The sequence below is a fragment of the Vanessa cardui genome, chromosome 12 (assembly GCF_905220365.1).
Source record: "Vanessa cardui chromosome 12, ilVanCard2.1, whole genome shotgun sequence".
NCBI lineage: Eukaryota > Metazoa > Arthropoda > Insecta > Lepidoptera > Nymphalidae > Vanessa > Vanessa cardui.
This window is the reverse complement of record NC_061134.1, coordinates 5,596,459-5,618,686: the sequence shown is the minus strand read 5'-3', so window position 1 is coordinate 5,618,686 and position 22,228 is coordinate 5,596,459. Positions and strand designations below refer to the sequence as shown.

At 31.1% G+C, this 22,228-nt stretch overlaps 2 protein-coding genes across 8 annotated transcripts in view; both read right to left on the bottom strand.

The window, feature by feature from the left end:
• LOC124534417 (kazrin) overlaps positions 1-22,228 on the bottom strand; it is a 97,554-nt gene that overhangs the window by 57,481 nt on the left and 17,845 nt on the right. The gene's annotated exons all lie outside the window — the stretch shown is intronic.
• On the bottom strand, positions 19,671-21,804 carry LOC124534418. Its single transcript, XM_047110291.1, has 2 exons — positions 21,020-21,804; positions 19,671-20,728 (listed from the first exon to the last, which is right to left on the bottom strand). The coding sequence occupies exons 1-2, from the start codon at positions 21,791-21,793 to the stop codon at positions 20,279-20,281; spliced, it is 1,224 nt and encodes a 407-aa protein (XP_046966247.1). The 5' UTR covers positions 21,794-21,804; the 3' UTR covers positions 19,671-20,278.

Genomic DNA, 22,228 nt, shown 5'->3' with positions numbered 1-22,228 from the left:
TAGATTTAAATGTTATTTACAAAAGAAATAACAAAATCTGCTTACTTTATTATATTAAATATCTGATTGGACTATTATATCCGAAATGGCCTAGCAATAACCATGAGTCGAGATGGCCCAGTGGTTAGAACGCGTGCATCTTAACCGATGATTGATAATTTGTCTTTATAATTCATCTTGTGCTCAGCGGTGAAGGAAAACATCGTGAGGAAACCTGCATGTGATAAATTTCATAGAAATTCTGCCACATGTGTATTCCACCAACCCGCATTGGAACAGCGTGGTGGAAAATGTTCCAAACCCTCTCCTCAAAGGGAGAGGAGGCCTTTAGCAATAACATATCTAGGTAATTTATGCTCAATGGCAAAATAATTGGAAACTATATACGATGAATGAAATTCGTTAACCCAGCGTGGAGCAACGTAGTTCAATAATCCCCAATTCTTACCTGAAGTAGACGACTATTTGTATTTGAGGAATTTCAGGCTGTTATAATATTTTATATATAATTATTAGTATATGCCAAAAATGATCTATGTTTTTGGCAAATGAAAACCATTAACTTTAAGAAATGGAACTCACAAATGGACCACCAATTTGACCGTCATTCATTTAAAATTAAAAAAAAAAAAACAATTTTATTTTCTAGCCCTTGAGGTTCATCAGGCTATGACTAATTTTTACCAACTAAAACCCTTCCGACACTGATCGAGGTGACCCTCGTATTAACATAATATACTAACCTAAGTAGGAATATCTACTAAGTTACAAAAACTATCAAAGTCTTTCACCTTTAAAAAATCACTGGACTTACATCATACATATATAACAGGTATATTATTAAGGCTATGACGACGTTACGCGAAACACATATTAAATTAATGATAACATAATATTGACTATAACTTTATTTCGATCATGAGTATCAGCGTTGCTATTCAAGTTAATTTAGGAACCAATATTTTGAGTTTATACGTGTTTGATATACTGATATCAATTCCACATAATCTTATATCGGAACTTTTAAATGTTATAACCGGCAAGGAACGTAGTAGCTCCAGATTATTCTTTTTTTTTAAATCGAAGAGTAATTAACAATTACTATCTCAATGTTTTTTTTACCATCAATTAAATTATCAATTCAAACATTAATACGTATTCTTTCGCCATGAGATATTAAATCAAATAAAAATGACAGGCATAGTGAATCAAGAGATGACATGATTTTATATTTACATGAATAATTACTCGTGTACGCTCAGTGGTCGCAATTCAACCATAATCGTCATTGAAAATTTGATGAAAATACAAAATTGTATTGCGAATATTTTTTTCTCTACTTTTATTTCCAAACTATTTTGTTTATAAAAGTAATTCTCGTCAGTCTTTTTAATGAAATGGGACTGCGGACTGGCAAATGAACCACAATTGCCCAGGTACAGATGGATATTACTTTTAGAGACATTTATTTTTCAATACATTTACATTATATTGTAAGAAATCTTAATTTTTTTTTTATATCAGTGTGCCATCAATATGTTATGCAAAATAGAAAGCAATTATAGTAAGGATTGCTGTTTGGTGAAATAACATTTGAGTCGGTGCCTACCCTTGTACCATTAAAAAAAGTGGGTGGAGAAACAGTATATGGATTATTATACTGTAAAATTATATCTTATTTAATCTTATGTATCACTGTTATCAATTTAAATCGGGTTAGCTTATAATATAATTTTAAGTATATATTTTTCTAACTAAAAAACCAGTATGAAAACAAAATAACAAGTATAGTACATATAAGACATATTATAGACAGATATAGTAGATATTGAAAAATTAATTCCATTAATATAATAAAGATATTATTTACACAAAATGTTTTCCATATCACTATAAATATATCAAATAAACTTAAAAAATATGTATTTATTCTTAAGCTTTTGTTTCTTTTTAAGAATAAGGATGTCACAAAATTAAAAAAGAACACTTTGAATTCACAAACTATTTAACTTTTCTTTATAAAGGCTACTTCAAAGACCTATTAATTAGTTATTTAATTAAAGTCCAGACAAAGAATATACCTACTTTCTTTATTCTTTACTGAAAACTAAATGAACGAAGGAACTTAAAAATACTACCATACATACCACGTTATTTTTGTAATTAAATGTTAAATAACACTTCGTATGAGACAATACGTAAATGAGGGAATCAAATGAAAAATTGCGGCATAATACTATTTGAATATGGATCCCCTGGGTATCAGACCAAGCTGGAATCTCAAATCTCTTTACATAAATTTCAATTGACAGCAACTTTGTCGCGATACCCAATAGCGCGTTACAGTAAGTGCATCGTATTTCATATGGCTTAAAATATTGCGTGAAGTAACAAAAAGTTGAATTTGTTTTTTTATTTAATAACAGTTCTTTTAATTGTTAATGACAACAAAGTAATTTACACTTTAATTTTAATTTTCGAAAGGTGAGTAAATAAGGTTCTCTACCATGATATACCAGCATATCATCCGCTTTTTTAATTTTGGTTATGTGTCTGATTACTGCTATCTTAGATTATAGTGTTAAGTAAAATCGTCTATTGGTGATGGCTTTCTAACGGAAAAAGAATTTTTACTAATAGGATTCGTATCATATTTATCGGTATTAACTATATAAGTATGTCTTGAAGTTTAATATTAAACCACATCAATTTATTCAAAACAGACTATAATTTCTTGAGATCAGTGCTCTGTATGAAGCAAACGCATTTTATAAATTATTTAGTTTTTGCTTATTATACGTACTAACATAAAATTTTGAATTTATTTTTTAAGTCAGACCATTTCTTGCTTTTTTTTTTCATTTTACAATTACCATTTTAATATCAATTATCTCCCAGGTGACAGTTATAGTATCGTGTCGTTGTTTTTTTTTCTATAATTTTTTACAAATGTTTGTCATCAAGGAATTATTTATACACTTACACACCCACGCACACAAATACATTCATACACTTAAAAACAAACTAAAAGTGTGCTTATTCTTCAGTGACAATTTCTCTCTGCGCTATGAATGTGTGTAACTTTTCAATTACCATGTAATGTAAGCTTATGATTTGCAGCAGAGTTTCTCAAGCCCTATGTCATGTCATCAAAACACGTCCGTCATCGAGTGTTAATATTCTATGGTCGTATCCCAAGGGCGGCAGTCGACTCACGTACATACGACCTCATTGAGCGCACCCGCTCATAGTAGATTATATACTAGGAGGTACATTTGGCAATATTACACTATTTGACAAACGATAAAATTAGCTTTTCTTTTTTCCCACGCGTAAAATTACGTAATACTTATCAATTTATGGTTAGTACTTCTTATTTTTGATAGAGATAAATTAACTCTGTTTGATTTGTAACAAGTCGCAATGAAAATCAATTACAGCATTAATAGTTATTTTTCTTGTATATAATAATACAATTATTATATTTTTTAATATTCATTATATTAAGTTCATCAGAGGTAAAGCTCCTGCCACCTGCGTTTTAACATTGAACAATACTATAATCCTCTTTTCTACGATCAAATCGTTTTTAAAGTCTGAAACAGATTAAAAACAAATAAAACGTTACCGTTGTGTATTCGTTTTCTATTATCATTGAAATGCGATATTTGTACATTATTATAGTACATAATGCAAGGTAAATAGAGACAAAGTAACATGGTCGGTTAACGAAGCGGTCGGGGCGGGCGTGAGGCAACTAACATTGACTCTATCAATCGATTCCCCACACTTGTTACATAAATAGACGTACCTTCGGTGCCTACACATGAGCACCAACTAAATTCTTGCTAAGACAACAGAAATAAGATAGGGTTATAATTATAACGCCGAGATAAGATAAGCTTAAGGCGGCAATGAATTCTCGAGAACCACAATCTCGTTCATAATTTGAAAGCCTTTAAATATAGACACGGTCGTTATGTAATATCATTATAACAGTTTTATTACTTTAAAGTAAATTTTTTTTAATGCCTATGTTTCATATCAATATACAAAAAAAAATCAATTTAATTATAATATTTTATAAGCAAAATATTTTTCGTAATTTCGCTGTGACTCGTTTTTAAATTTGCATCTAATAAACAAAATACGTAATTCCTTAATATTTTCGGTATTACGGGTCTCCAGCTAGACATCGGCCTTTTACCATCGACCTGAGCTGGGAAGCCAGACGCCTCTTTTATAAGTAAGCACGCGATTTACTACTTAGCTGACGCATTAAACTGAAATAAACTTAGTCTAGTGTTTAAGAAAAGCTTACGAGAGAAGTCATTGACCCGAACGGAATTTAATTTAAATCCGTTGCTTCGTTATCAAGATTATCGAGCAATACCCAATTAATAAAACAGCTGTTGTTTTATAATTTTCGTAAAAAAATGTTTCATTTCTATTAACTAAAACAATACCTAAACCCTATATTCTCATTAAAACATATTGAATAGTTGACATTCGTGAGTATAGTAATACGAACAATTAAGGCACGAATGCCTACTATCGTGTATACGTGAAAGCATTAAATATGCAGCTCGATATTTGAACTATAATTTTATGTAAACTACAGTTGATCCGTTATTTACGTCCTCAGTAACGCAAGCTCGTGCCCTACAATACATCACGTCAAACGGACTAAGAACAAACAGTCGCTCGTCTTGATGGTTAACGATGTTGTCCGATTTGTATATGCTAGCTATTCCAGCTCACACCCATGCGAGCTTGCATAATCCCTTATTCAAAACAATGCTAGTATAACAGCCTACTGCCTATATATAAAATGTTGTGCGAGGCTTATTTTCAAGACTTACGGGTATATCCTTAATATATATTATGGAAATTAACATACTTGTTGTATCAATAATATTATATTTTATGATTATTTTTTTAAATATAGAATATAATTTATCAATTTATAGATTAATAAGAAAATACCTCTTTAATAGTTAAATCTGTTGTATGTTGTATATCTTAAGAACTTTTCTTCAAAATTATAAAAAAATATATAAATTAAGCAGAATTTGAGTCAATTTATAATTATTTACAAACAAATAGCTTGTCCGTTTATATTAATAAAGAATAGAATATAATACAAAACGAATACAACATAACGTCAATTGAGTCGACGTTTCCTATCACATGCTACCGTCATATATTGCAAAATCAGATTACCTTAATGAGAAAAAACAGTAACGTCATGAAATAGCTAAGTTAAAGTATTTGAAATAAATCTATATTAATCATATAGAAGACTTCCATTGTTATACGTAACTGAGGAAACTACAATTTATACATAAAACTTATATCAAAAGATACAGCGCGTTTCGGAATAGTTATAAGTGTATAATATTATTGTATAAGTTGCTGAACTTATAGTTTCAGTCGCTTTCAGACTTTTAGACTATTGACGTGAGCGTGACAAGCTTGAACATCACGTTCTTATAATACATTTTACTATATTATGTTCTTAATAATCTCTCATCAATCTAAGTATATTGTTATAAAGTTTTAGTAGTTAACATTTTAAACATATTTTTATAATTTTTTTAGGTACATAATTTTCTTCAATTTTAATAGTTTTCAGCAGAAATTATGATGACGACCTCCGTGATCGAATAGTGTGTACACCGGTTTTCATGGGTACATCACACCGAGGTCCCGGGTTCGATTCCCGGCGGAGTCGATCTAGAAAATTCATTGGTTTTCTATGTTGTCTTGGGTCTGGGTGTTTGTTGTTGCGTCTGATTTTCCATAACACAAGTGCTTTAGCTGCTTACATTGGGAACAGAGAAATGGACGTTATGTTTTCCAATATTTATTTATTATTATATATTTATTTCTAGTATTATTTAATTTATCATTTTTATCGAGTAGAAAACTTGTAGTCATGTGGTTTTGACGTGATATTAAAAAGCAAAGTTAAGCACATCTAGCAACGTTAAAAACAATGTCGAAGAGGTTCATTTCCTTGGTTCTCAAGATAACAATATTACAAGAGCATTATGTGGATTAATTTTAATAAATAGCTGTCTTTCAGGGAGTCCATTTGCATTTAAAATTGTTTCTCACACCCGAGGGCGTGTCCATTGTGTTTAGATTATGGAGTATTGCAACCCCCATAATGAATGAACGAAGGAATGGGCGTGCCTCTTTAAGGCTAGGTAGTTTATGAGACCATCAAACGGTAACATCGAAGCGTGTATTGAGGTGGAAAATATTGAAAATAATATTGGCGCCCGGCCATTAGGTGGAGATTAAAACTCAAAGCTAAAAGTCAACGACCGCTTGGCTCAGGTTGAATACATGCTTGATGCCAAGTTGGACGGTAATTTGCATAAGATAGCGTTCAGTGATGCATTCGCGATGTTCCCCCGTGTAATACATTGTACTCAAGTAATTTCATTGTAGGTTATAATACGTCCTTTTGTATTATAATATAAACAATAATTACTTGTCTTAATAAATATTTTCTGGTATTTATAAATAATACGTATATAACAAATACCAATATTCCCTTTTTAATAAAGTATATTAATATCTGTTGAATTATTAAAAATCTCATATTTCCGTGCTACCTTATTGAGTTTGTAGGTCATCGTTAAGAAAGTCAGTCAGCAAAGAACAAAGGTTTAATAATCCAAGCAATCAGTGGTTAGCTTGAATGCAATAAGCCTTAAGATCTACGGTCGTTAAATATGCTCACTGAAATAAATCTCGATGGCTTCGACGCCCCCGGAATTTTCCCCATTAGATTTTATGGATTTCTCTCTTGTCCGCACATTAAATTATAACCAGAGGGAAAATGGTACCGAGGATTGAAATTTAATTTGAGATTGCGTTTGAAAATAGAATTTTCCTAAATAAAGGTATTAAATGGGTCCTTCAGCTAGCAGTTGTGAGTTTGCAGAATTGCCTCATACATACAAGTAACCCAAAATAAAACTTTATTGTAAACTAACAGAGTAGAAAGTGTTATTTAAATAACTATGAATATAAATGGTCTTTATTTAGATTAATTTCGTAATATATTTGTTATACTATATTCAAAGTGGGTACATGTATGGTATTAAGTTCGCAGAATTATCATTAATATTAATAAATAATACTAAGTAAAACACCAACTATGTTTCTGGACGTTTCTTCCCGCTGAGACCTGCTCTCTGAAAAGGCAGTCATGTTGTGATATTCACGATACAAAGATGCTTTATTGTAAAGTTTATAGGTACACCATTTGATTTAATATGGCTTAAAATAACTTTGAATATGATTACTTTAATTAAAAACTAAATGTATGCACGTATGTAATAATTATGATGAGTTTTAGAAAATATAAATTTTAGAAACACACGCGTTGTTTTTATTGAAACACGGTTTTTATTCCAAAAATGTGACTAAGTAAATCTCGCCTCGGCGAAACGCCAATTCTCATAATAAAAGAGTTTATTTATTCGTGGAGGCACTCAGTGGTAATGAGATTATGAACCGTCCAACAATGCCTAAGCAACAAGATGGGTTTTAACCGACGACACCTCTATTACCAAATCGACAACTTTTCTTTTTCCATTACGAAATTACAATATAAGATGCATAGCTTTAAAAGCTTGTTCTGCTTTAATACGTTATTTTTTTGTTTTATTTTAATAAGTTTAAAAAATAATAGAAAAACACTTTTGGGATATCCTATGAAAATTAACTGACCGAATCGACCTTGATGATCTTTTATGCAAGTCCGCAAAGCTAAGGTGACAACAATATGTCACCAAAATCTCTACTTGTTTTCTGAGGAACAGTCTTTCCAGCCTCGGTCTGATTTATTGAAAAAAAACCACTTTAATCAGATTAATTTAAACATGTACTAAAAAAATTATGTAACATATTAGCATAAAACCAAAACTGGTATGTATTGGTTTTATGAGATGAGTTTTAATTCCATTCGTCAATTACATTCATACTAAAGATTTGTTTTGAATAAACTATTACATTAGATCCACAAACAAATCCGAGGAACGGACGATTCTAAACATCCTCATACAGTCGGATTTATAAAAGCAACATTTAAAGCTCTAAATGAATTTTCGACATAAATAATAAACAAAATTACCTCTTCAAAGTCCCTAACAAAAAACGCAGTCGACAAATACGAGCAACATAAAAGTAAATAAAACACTTTCATGCAGCGTATTTGCAAAAATTTAATTAGAGTCCACTGCCGGAATGGCTCCAAGGCTTAATTCTACACATTTCTCGAGTTTATATTTTCCTTGCGATGAAAAATCTAAAATACAACTTTCTGTTCACACTAGACAAGACAGTTGCGTTGATTTTACGACTGCTGGGAAACTTTAAAACTGACTGTAAATAAGAAAGAAATGTATTTTTTTTACAAACTAATTTGCTTAAATTATATAATTTTATTAGTACATTTGTATATATTTATTAAAAATGATTATTAGATAGGACAGGACATTTTTATATTATGTAAGTTACAGTTATAACTTGTCGGCTTAGAGACAAAATTTTGCAGCTGGTATGTCCACTTGGAAAGTTTCATAAAGCAATTTACTATTGGCCAAATTTTTACGAAGAGATTAAAGAGATTTAAGATCCACTTCAATAATAATTAATCAAAATCAGTGAAATTAGTCGTATGGTTATTTTTGTTTATAATAAAATACAAACATACAACTGACTTTCAATAAAAATATTTATTACCCCTTTTTATGTTAGAATAAAGGAAAATTTCGCAACAAAGATGTTGAGGAATTAATTGAAAAAACTCTTAATTGGCAGCTTAATTACAGAAACAAAGCCTCAGATGGGCCTTCAATCAATAACCGCTACTCGTTCTGATCCCGGACGTGATACGAAATAATGAAGGCTCTACAACAAAGCTTTAGACTCGAGCCCTCGTGTAGCTACATTCTGAAGTTTTCAAGCAGAGCAAGAAATAGCATTGCTATTCAATTGCCCCGAAGAGCATCGCACCTAGGATTTTCATGAATATTTTTAAACGTACTATTGCATCATTAACTTTCTGATACTTTATAATATATTTATTACGGCTATAAAAAATCCACTCGTTTGGTGTAATTTTACATAGCGCTATGACATGATTTTCGTAGAGGAGGCCGCGATTATAGATTCTTAATTTTTAAATTTACTTATAATGTCTTTAAAACTGGCGATAGTTTATCTGTCAATATCATTCCTGACATGTTCGTCACGTTTCAGTTAACATACATAATTACAAATTTTGCTAACGCGCGACCATCGTTTGTAGGTCTGTGGTTAAATAAAACTAAAGACAGGCTGGAAATGATATATTTACAGTCTCTTTTCAATAAAAGGCTTCTCATGATACAGCGAGAAAATTTAAATTCTATTGCAAGCATGTTTCCCAATATGTTTTTAATATCAAACAAATCATTGTAGAGCTACGTTGGATATAGGTAATGTTTATAAAATTCAAAGGATACAGGCATCAAAAAAGCGTATAACCCTAAGTTGGTTTCAACTTCCCAGAAACCTTCAACGTACGCTCTTAAAAATGTAAACCGGGTAAAAATATACGATATTTAAAATAGTATTTTTTCAGAGATTACTCAAAATACACTTTTTGTATGAGCATATACTCATAAAAAATTGTAGTATATTTTGATATAATCTGTGGCCACTGTGCATCTTTTGTACATGCACAATGCACAGTACGTAGGCATGAATAAAATTACGAGTTATTAAATTAAATAACATTTTTCTTTATTCTTTTCTTACTGCGAAAGTTCATGTAAACTGGAGTTTATATTTATGACGTATCTAATAGGTACCTCTATAATATTATAATTAAAGTGAGGTAGGAAATATTGTAATATGTTATTAAAGTCATTAATTAAAGTATTATACTCTTTATTTCTTGATACACATTCGTCTTGGCTTTCGATCTTTAGACTAAATAGACATATACTACAGCACTTATAATTTTAGCATACACTTATTGTATACACTTATTGCATTTTTATGGTTAGTGAATTTAGTTGTCAGGAATTCATTTTGACGCCACTAAATTAATAGCTGCTTGCCGGCTGTGTACCAAGAAATGACAGCCGATATGTTCGAAAGACACGCAATATTAATAATCTTTCGATGTTATAACCAGACAAAGAAACATTAACAACGACGTTGCTTCAGAAATCGCGGAAAATTACGTAAATATCATTCCCTAATTCATATTTATTGGCAATAGGCATATATCAACCGGTACATGGTAGGTGAGCTGAGATGGCCCAGTGGTTAGAACGCGTGCATCTTAACCTATGATTGCGGGTCCAAATCCAGGCAAGCACCACTACATATATGTGCTTAATTTGTGTTTATAATTCATCTCGTGCTTGGCAGTGAAGGAAAAAATCGTAAGGAAACCTGCATGTGTCTAATTTCATCAAAATTCTCTCACATGTGCATTCCACCAACCCGCATTGGAACAGCGTGGTGGAATATGTTCCAAGCCCTCTCCGTAATGGAAGAGGAGGCCTTATCTCAGCAGTGGGTAGAGGCTGTTACTTTTACTTTACTTTTTCATGGTAGGTTTCGTCAAATTTACACGGTAAAAAGAGATTTCGTAAAATGACAATTGCTAATCCTACTCGAATGGAGTGAAACTTGATTATTTTTGCTTCGATTGTCATTAGATTGACATTTTCGTTCTCTTGATAAACATTATCAACATTATAAATTAAAAAAAAAAAAATGACTTATTTATATTAAATGCAGCTTCTGCCAAATAAGGCATTTGCCATCAGTTACCTTTTTCCCTTTATTATTTTATTGTAAAATTAATTATCAAAGACATTTTTAATAATTAGAAAAAAGTAATAAAAAAGCGTATACAGACTCAAGTAACATGTCGAAAGTTTCAAAGTGAGATCAAAAACACTCAGCTGGAACGAACACACCACGGTATTTCAATTATTTATCAAACATCCGACCGCGGGCGAATAGCCGCAGGAATCAATGATTCAATTCTCATGTCCGTAACATTTATACATGAAAGCAAAACTAAGATAGCCGGCGTTCAGTGAGTGGGGAGCCTTGAGCGTTACATGCCTGCATTATGAATGCTCTCACTTTAATTTAAATGTTAATAGGTTTTATATTCAAAGGAGAATTGTTTAACCTCTTAATTCATTTAAATTTTCCTTATATCTTCAGATATATACTTTAAGCATTTTATATTGTTTAAACATTATAATTAATCAAGTTTATAAATAAATATGGTATATTATAATATACGAAAGTACGAGTGGATGATGAATGAAATAAGGTTATATGATATATATTTTTCAGAATCAAAAGCATCTGTTAAGTTTCTTAACAGTTCATCTCGTTGTGATCCACACCGCGAAACGGCTTTACAATAAATTGAAACTTGTAAAATTAAGTTTCGAAAGTACTTGTAAGAATTATTTCATTTTGATATTGATTCTGTAGGACTAGCAAAAGATATTTATGACATTTAAAAATATTCTAGTGTAATTGTCGAATTTTGCCTCGTGTTATATTTAATCGATTTTAAAGGTAATGACAGGAATATCACGGTATAATGAAAATTCATTTTCACGGTAATAAACCAATTTCAATAAAGTAATATTCACCGCAAAATGTTTCAATATTGTAAATGATACGGTTTTATCTTAAACGAAATTTGTATTCACAAATTATGCAACAAAAAGGTTAAATTAATGTGCTCGTGGCATATTTTATATCGTAATTACAAAAAATAATTAAATCAAGAGAAAACAACATTAAAATAAAGCATAATATCCGCATTTCATCGCATTCGCACATTAAAAGCCCCAGTTTCTGAATTTTCCATACTCTGCGAAGTTACAATTTTCGCGCTCACTCAACCTTGAGCGAAGCGGGCGAGGGAGGCGCGCGGACATTAGCGGGGGAAAAATTAGATTTAACCCCGACACCAGTGCGAGTTTTACCTTAGAACAACAATTATATATGATCGTTTTATATATATATTTAATTATTTATATATTTTTATTAAATGAGATTTAATGATATACTTTATGTAAATCGATTATCCTATTATGTTCTACGGCTACAGGTTTCATTTGGTGTCAAGACGCCACTTCTATGGTACGATTATGTTCTAAGGATTACCTTCACCGTGTCCCGTTTAGGCACTCCACCCCTGCAGTTTATCCATTTTATATTTCCTCTCGACCACGAACAACGGAACGGATATATTTCTTAATTTCACACGGAATAGGAGTTGTTCCACGTTCGTTTCTCAAATTACGTTGCTTCGGTCAAAAGGAAAACACTTAAGCGCTCATTCTTATTGTCCGATATGATTACTTTTGAATTTCGAATAGATTGAACAGACTTTATTTATTATATAACGTTTAATTACAATTTATGACGACCTCCGTTGTCGAGTGGTGTGTACACCAGTTTTCATGGGTACGCCACGGTACGTACGGTACGGTCCCGGGTTCGATTCCAGGCCGATTGGCCGATGTAGATTATCATTAGTTTTCTATGTTCTCTTGGGTCTGGGTGTTTGTGGTACCGTTACTTCTGATTTTCTATAACAGCTTTAACTACTAGAAAAATTATAGCAACGTAAACATCGTGGGGCTTAATATTTATAATTAATGATTGAAATCGTAATAAAGTCCTACGTAAAGTACAACGATAAAAATATTTTTTATCTGTATTTTAAACTTAATTTTCTTTGAGCTACAGTTCATTGATAATAATGTATTCAGAAGCTTCTTAGACGAAGATAAAAAGGGTGAGCGCATACAAAGTAGAAAACCATTACTGATTTACATGAATACGAAGCATGAAATAGTGAAGATGTTGCAACATCTTGGTCTATTCGGAATTTTAATATTGAATTTCAAGCATCTGAAATTGTAGTTGCGTTCGAAACATTATGAAATATTATCCGGAATTACTTTCACGCAAACCGAAACAGTTTCACTAATATTGAATTATGAAAAGAAATAATATCTGCCAACATTCGAGCCTCATCGATAATTCATATAATGTTTGAATACTGCCTACTGAGCACGGATTATGTTATCAAGATCCTTTTACATCGCCAGGGATTCGGTTCCGTTGTTATTAACTTGGGATAATTTGATATTGGGACTCAAAATTATTAGAACGTTTATTTCATAAATATATAATTTTAAGCTTTTGAGTTGTATTTTTTGTATGTAATTGGGTATTAAGAATACTGTATTTTATGTTAACTGGCTGACATTTTTACTTTTAACTGATAATTGTTCTGCTTTTATTTATATAATCATATATATGGGACCAATTTTTTGGACGTAGGTGTTAGCAATTACACACTATGAATGCCCTTTTATACTAAAATGTAAAATGTAGGTACAGCGACCTCTTTCTCATAATTCAATATAAGGATGACTTTAGTTCTGTTTATAAAAAAAAAAACATAAAAGTTTAGTCATTACTGAATGCGCTATGATAACTGTGGATTGAACAGAAACTGTGAATGAATTTACTGCTTATATTCAAACCGAGTAGTCGAGGATCTATGAAATGCGCGCTTAAAACTCATACCACGACTCTTCAGACAACAAATAAAACACAACATCACCTACACACCTACAGCAAAAGCCAACGACGACGTTCTGAACATTTTATCATTTCAATATTTTCATGACATACTATTCGTATCTGAATCAAAGCAGGAGTCTGGTTGTTGCACCGAGAAATTTTCGAATATGTAATCTTTGTGTATAATTATTTACTTTAGGTATTTATTTTTTATTCCTTGGTGATAGGTCTTTGTGCAAGCCCGCCTGGGTAGGAACTACCCACTCATCGGACTTTACCGCTAAACATCAATACGTACTATTGTTGTGTTCCGGTTTCAAGGGTGACTGAGCCAGTGTAACTACAGCCATAAGGGACATAGCATCTTAGTTCCCAAGGTTGGTGGCGCATTGACGATGTAAGGAATAGTTAATATTTCTTACAGTGTCATTGTCTATTGGTGATGGTGACCACTAACAATTAGGTGGCCCATACGCTCGTCCGTCAACCTATTCCATAAAGAAAAAAAAAATGTGTTCTTATCACCTTCCGTGTGGACTGAAACTTTGTTATGGTATATACCCGATAACGATAGATGGCGCTATTTAAAATGTCACTTTTCTAAATTGCGCTGTGCAGATATTCGCTACTGCGTATATATAGTGTGGGATGACATATGTAAACAGATTTATAATTTTGTATAGTAGATAGTACTTTACTAGCTTCCTTCTACCACTAAACAAGACTACTCAGTATTGTTGTGCTTCGATTCTAAAGGTGAGTGAAACAAAGTACACAATGACAAAGGTCATAACACCTTAGTTCCCAGGGTTGGCGGTGCATTATCAATGTAAGGATTGTTTAATATTGCCATTGTCCATGAGTGGTCTTGAGCACTTATTGAGAAAGCTTGTCATTTGCTTGTCCATCTTCATCTAACATTAAAAAATATCCGATAATAAGTCCGCGTAAACAGTGGTTTCTTTTTATTATTTCGAGTTCAGTAGTTAAATGTGTCTGTATATTTTTAAGCCTAGGCAGTATTACCAGAAAGAAAATTCAGTATTAAATTTTTGTTTGTCTTCGTTCTTCTTAGATTTTTATTGTTTGCAACCATCAACTCGTACCGACTTCTTACGGGTAAAATGTTTTCATGTTCGTAGCTTCAAAGAACAAAGATTTTCATACAAAATTACTCCTTCCATTTCTACACAAAGTTGAAATTTTCAAAAGTTTAATAGCGAATGTTTACTTTATAAAATAAACATATGTTCTTTAGCTTTCAAGACTCAGAAGTTTTGTCTGTATGTGACTACTAAGTCAGTCGGGACAAACGATTTGATAAATATGAACACATATTACCTTTTTAATTTTGAAAATTAATAATAAAAAAATAAAAGTAATATGCCTTTAAAGTTGTATATTGTTACTATGAAAACTAATATCCAAAATACTCTGTGTCATATTAATTACTGTAGCACACTAACACTTAGTAGTGGTATTTAAAAATGTTTTTAAAACGATTAGACGCACGACGCTTAAAAAACAAGTCCTCGTTTGTTGGAGCACAACACGGCGTTCCGTGTTTACGGTCCCCTTTTGTTCTCAAACTAAAAGGGTTAACTTTAAACATCGCACTTAACCCTCCGCGAGCCGAGCCGCTACGTGCCAACGTAATGGGTAACAGAGTATTCCTTCCGTAGTGGGAGACGATGGCATATTGTACCTTATTATTAACTCGTACATTGTAAGTGATAAATTAAACGCTTTTTGTAAATTGTTTACGTAATTCTATTTAGTAGACAAAAGTCTAAATTGATTTGCGATTAATAGTAACTTATGACATTCTTACCACGTGATTATCTATGATACGATAACGATTCAAATGTAAAATTTACTTTAATGATACATATCTTAATATTAATTCGCAATCTGTACTATATTTATATTCAATATTCCTTGCTTATTAATGATTATTATATTAAACAAAAATATCCCTTTCCCAAATTGTTATACCTACTTTAATTTGAATACAACGACTTCATAATCATAGAAATGAAATACATATATATATTTCCTTTTTTTTAAAGTTCCTTCCAATCTTTGTTGCTTTATAAGTTTTTTGTTGCTTCATTTTCAAAGTTTTAATGCTCGTGTGTCAAATAGAAAAATATATAATGGCATATTATAGAAAACTAGCGAATAAAAAATAGATTTATTTCTATTACGAGTTATTTACGTGGGCAAAACTTTATACCCCTTGTTACACAAATAACACGAACGTAGGAGTATGAAATTTTCCTCAGCTAATATTTTTATAGAGTAGCGTTCGTAGCTAAAATTTTATGTAATAAATTTATAAAAAAAACTTCACCCACACTACCCTAATGATAGCACACAACCACATGTAGGTATGTATTCAATTTGAAATTAATTCATAGTCCACGTTCATACGAGTATTATCAATGACAAAACACATAACGTCAAAGTGTAAAGTTTTTTTTTTTTTAAATTTTATCCCTTTTATCGTAACAATGACAAAATTATAAAAATAAAACCAAATGAAGGTGCAATTATCTTAAAATCTCTAACATATTTAGTGCTACTCTAAATAATTATAGAACGAAATCAAATTGAACTAAATTCATATATTTTAATTACATATATGTAACGGCCAATAAATATCGCAAATATCTACAGTATCACGCTTACTTATATGTTCCTAATTTATATAATATATCGAATTATTGTCAAATATTTCGTTCTTTCGTTTAAGAATCTACGTCATAGCCCACTTCAATAATATCTATGGAAATATATGGGAAAAACTTTAAGATAACGTCGTTTTTACGAATATACTGATTGATTTCTTTTGATAGTCGTTATCAGCTATTCTATAGTTTGTGCGTGTGATATCGAGATACAGATAAAAATATATTTACTCAGTACCATTCTGTATAAATCAATAAGACAAGGCATTTCAGTGTATTTACAAGTCACCGTGATTCGTTTACTTATGTTTTAGTCTTATGAATTTATTTTTGGTTTTATATATGTATATAATGTAATCACTATCTTTTTCAATGTAAATGTTCGTAAAGTTTCGCATCTTAACTATTGCCTTATGAATTTTTTGCATACATATTGCCACAGAAAAAATATAGAATGCCTGATAACCTCCCTAATGCGGTCAAGCTTCAGATCTCGAGTGGAGATATTAATGTATCTAGGTATATGCAAATTATAAAATATGCAAAAAGACAAGAATACTCGTTTGTTCCTTTCTCTCAATTGTAATCGAAAATTCTCGCGCAAACATCATACTTAAAACTGTAAGATATAATCCCAGATTATACACGAAACAAGAAATTAACAAAGTTTCGGAATAAAGCGAGCCGCCAGCTTAGCGTTTGAGTTAAACAGCCTATCACCTCACAAGAAGGATTTTACACTCATTTAATTTCACGCTCCGAAAGACCGAATCCGGCATTAACCGTACCTACAACATTATCATGAAACATTCGAAAATCCTCTTTCTCGAAAGTAATCTGAACTATTATTAATCACACCCCAGATACTTCGCAAACAAATTATAATCTGATTGATAATACTTTATTTTATATCCATTTTCATTTTATAATATAATAGTAAAACAATAGGGTTCTGTCACCGGATTTGCGAATAAATTAACGACATACAAAATGCTAATAATTGGAATAACTATAAAACGGAACTACTATATAATTTCAAATTTAATTAAATCTATCGTGCCTTATTACAAATATTAAGTGGTATTACTTCATTTATCAGTTAATATTTTAAAAGAGACTCTTTTGTTATTTTCACATTGTTATACACATTCTTCTCAATTTATTATATTTTTATTTATGTAAGTGATCACCAACGCCCATAAACATTGGCATCATAAGAAAATTTAACATACCCAATGCTTCAACAAACTTAGGAACTAAGTTGTTATGTAATTTCCTTCTGCCCGTAATTACTCCAGCTTAAATCGGAGCACAAAAATACCGCGTAGCTTGGTAGTAGAATATATGAAGAATGGGCGATAGCAACCTATACGGACTATATAAATAGATTTTATAAAAATAAAAATGTATATATGTCCCTAGCTTTTTATTGTTGGTTGACTTAGAACGAAAATATGATAACATAAAATTATAATATTATCATTAATCCCTAGCTCTATCTATACAGCGGAGTAAGCATCGCACCCCTAAAGTAAACGACGAGAAAACAAATCATGCTAACGAAAGTGGAATTAAGGAACCTCGGAGAACAACATTTCTAATTCGCAAGAAAGCTCAAAGTTTAAAAGGCTCAAAAGTCAAGTCGCTAACAAAGAAAAGTTGCTAGAAACATCAGCTTGAAAGCACGCAAAGAAATAACAGGAAAAAGCGAAAAGTGATAAGCTCCGAAATCCATCACTTTTCAATTATTTTGGGTTTCCTCCGAGGGATAATTGTATTGTTTGTATACGCAGGCTTTTATTTACCTGAGCCGTGCTGCGGCCGGAGGCGAACCCACATATCGGTATTGACAGGTGCGGGTAAATTCACTATTTATAGCTCCGTGAACATGCCAGCCTTCACACAAAAACCATAGACCGTACAGAACTGCCTGAATGAAAATGAATATTGAACAATATCACTGATATGAAAACACAACTATGACGCGGTATTCAATTTATTAATTATATATGATGCTGTTCATTACTAAACATTTCAATACTGTGAGATATGTTAATATTTCATGATGTTATGTCTGAATTTTCATAAAATAATATCACAATACTATGAGATATCTAACGTGAGTTTGCGTGTATGTGTAATTAAATGTATATGTATGAGTAGTATACTACTCAAACATTCAATAATAAAACATGTATTTAGCGTAGAAGATAAGAATACCTTCCAAAATACTAGTATATATTTTGTATCTGTAATTGGACCGTGTATCACAATTTTTTAAGATTGATTAAAACCCCAAAATCTTAAAATGTTTTCAACATAATATACGTATCATTATAATTATATGCATATACAATTTAACAGGGTTAATGCCACTCTAGCAGTGGTTTACTCAATTATATCATAACAACATTATAGATTGTTTCTACGGGTTCGTACAATACACAATACAGTCATATTTATCAATTGAGCGTATAGCTTTATTTCTACAGTGAAATCATTATTTAAATATGTATTAACATACATTTACATAACATTTACAAACAACTAATGGAATAAATAATAATCTGTTAACATACACGAAATTTGCCGCCTCGGTGAGGAGCCACAGAGCCATTGAATATTAAAGTTGATTTAAGCCACCGTGCATTTGCACATGGCTTGTAATTAATATTCACATTACGTAGAACGTAATCAGTGATGTTAAACTTGAGGCTGAAGCAAAGATTTTGCTTTTCTTGCCTATTACAAATACACGAACTTTGTTATTACTTACTCGAAACATTTTTCGCTTAAGTCTCCAATCATGGGTTGACAGCCCTATTATTTCTAATGATATTTCTTATCAATCAAAATGATTGTCATCAAAATTTTAATACATAAAGAAATCAAATACTCTGAATGGCAAAATCTTGCTTGTTTTATATTTGAACACATTTATATTAAATATGTATTTTATCATTGAAAGGTCGTTACATCAAATTATTTTTTAATGCACAACACGGCTTAAGTTCAGCAGCATATTTCAAAGTTCATTTCAACGAAACACAGAAAACTCATTGAGAATGCTTGTAGCTTACTTCAAATTTCAAGAGAGAGTGTTAAATATTGCCCGCGCTCACAACCATTACTTTCCTTTCAACGGAGATGCTTATTCGTCCCATCTGAAAAACCTTTGTTACAGACAATTAACTGCAGTCCCAACGAATTTATTTCTTTCTAGGCTGCTTTAAACCACTATTCGAATCTTGTCTTTGAAAACGCTAGATATTTATTAACATATTTGTTAACAATAAATAATTTGAAATTTAGGTAGAGACTCTCGTATATAATAAGTAATCTTTTGTTCGCCAGCCAGCTCTTATTCCAAAAAAACAAGCATCACACGACATAAATTATGCAAGCTCTTCTATTTACAATACATATCTATATGAAGTAAACATAAGTCATATTGCTCTTAGGTATTGCTCAATTCAAATATCTTTAACATTTTCTATAATAGTGTTTTCATTTGAAAACATACTGAATTAATGTTTGAGCTGGGTCTAAACACAGACTTATACTGTAGTAATTTATTACGGTACATACCGAAAATAAACTAGTACCAAAAATTCAGTTACATTCCAAAACAAACCCTAATAACATAAACAGCGTCTGTAACCCATCACGGTAGCGAATATATTTAACACAATGTATTCGGGTATTGCAGTACAAACTCCAACTTGACAAACTAATGCTTATAATAAATATTGCTTCCAACTATTATTTTTATTACTACAAAATTACAATAATAATTGAACTCAGTAATGAAACGTAATTTTAATATCATAAACGGTCTAGATCATAATCAGATTTCTTGTATTTATGATACTGTTCATAAAGTGGTTTCAAAGAAACGTAAAACAATAAAGGCTAAAACAATAGTACCGTTTCATTCATTGATTTAATAATGCGTCTATTGAATAGCCTCTTCCGAAGTAGTCGTTGACAACTTCATTTATTCTCTTCACGTATATTGCCTGATTCTCGCTTTCACATTGATATGGCTCATCAGACGAATATTTGAGTTCAGTCATTTTTAAAGCCTCCTCAGTTTGTGCCGTTATTATCTTCATCGATATCAACGATTCTATTAATCCTAACACAGAATATTCAATCAAATGTTTTTGCAAAATTCTCTTAGGATAAATATCCTCCACGTCTAAATAACACTGACGCAACACTGCTGATAAAGTTCCATAGTATATATCGAGGAGTTGATTGTAGTGATTGGAAAGTATTTCTTGATCCGCACACATATATAAATAGTACGAAATGTCCGTCACCGGTGAAGCATAGCGGACTAACTGATAATCCACAAAAAGAACATCGACTGGTCTCTTCCCCTGTAATTGAAAACGAGACTATAAAAAGAGAAGTCAGCCAATTCAAATTTTCAACGTGAAAAAGTTTCAGAACTGTTTTCTATTTTCTTTGCAAATAAATCGATGCTACTTTTGTATATAAATAAGAATTATTACTTCATTATTTTCCTATTAAGAATAACGTTATTTTCGTTGCATGCATTACACAAAAAAAATGTTGACTATTCGAATCATCACAACTAAAAACTAACCTTAGAACAGGGTGTAAGTTAATTAAAATGTATAGTAAAACTAATGCTTAGAGTTATTTACCTGATATTTAAACAGGATATTATTATTCCAACAGTCCGCATGACAAATTGCACTATAATTTAAAACTGGTGCAGAACATTTACTTAATAGCTTCAAAATATATGGCGACAATTCTTCAAGTTTCACTTTGGCTTCAATATTCGTGATAACGCTTACAGATTCTTTAAAATATTCAACTAAACATTTTGGTATAGCATCAGGATTGGCGTATTGAACATCTTTACAGCACAAATCTCGTATACCTTCAAATTCCTTAGGTGATAAATTTTGTAAAGCGAATGAGAGTCCGTGGAATTTTGCAAGATTCTTCAAAACCAACGATGAGTGATTGAAATCCATCTTATAAAATCTGTCCAGTAGTTTAAATTCAGTCGCCATATTGGTAACTATAGTTTCTTTATCGTATTCCATATTTGCGAATAAACAGTTTGGAAACTTTAGTTTTAAACCTTCAATTATATTATAATTTCGCTGGAGTTCTAACATCCTTGGTGCTATATATTGGTAAAAGACGCATTCTCTTTGATAGGCCGCTCTAAAACATATGCGATCTGAAGGGTTAGAATGCCATTTTATTATCACATTTATTTTAACTTTAGCACCATCCCTTATTCCCTTAATAATGACTTTATGTAGTCCACCAAGAAAACAGTCTATTTCATCCGTTCCAAATTCGAACAAATATTCAATTTCTTTAATATTAGTAATGTCGGCAACTTTACCAATAATGCCAATAAGATCTTGATGTAAACGAGATGGTTTTCGAACGCGCATATTTTACGACTGTTATTGTCAGTAATGATAAAATACTAAAAAATATCTTCACGATATCTAACTGTTTTGATATACTTTATCTTAACATTAATATTGCAACATTGCTTTGAACGGTTTTGTAAGAATAATAACTAATATTATTTGAAGCTGATCAAAGAACTTTTTCTATTAAGTCTATTATGAGAAGATAAATAAGTAAGTATAATTATTTTAATAATATAACTGTTATTTCAACAACGTACATTAAATATATACCTATTTTTTTATAAAAACTACAAATTTAATTTTATTTTTTGAAGTAAAGCTAAAATATACCAAAGCGTAATAAGATAATTTTAGAATTTCTTATTCTTAACAAATGGTATAAAAATCTCTTTCAATTATTTTTAGAATTTTAGAGCAAGCCAAAACAGTGTAAGCAACGCAAACATGAGC

Excerpts from the sequence above, each read along its gene's own strand:
- LOC124534418 (XM_047110291.1), bottom strand. The coding sequence starts at position 21,793 with ATGCGCGTTCGAAAACCATCTCGTTTACATCAAGATCTTATTGGCATT. Across the intron at positions 20,729-21,019 it reads ATATCCTGTTTAAATATCAG|GGGAAGAGACCAGTCGATGT; the intron begins GTAAATAACTCT and ends TTTCAATTACAG.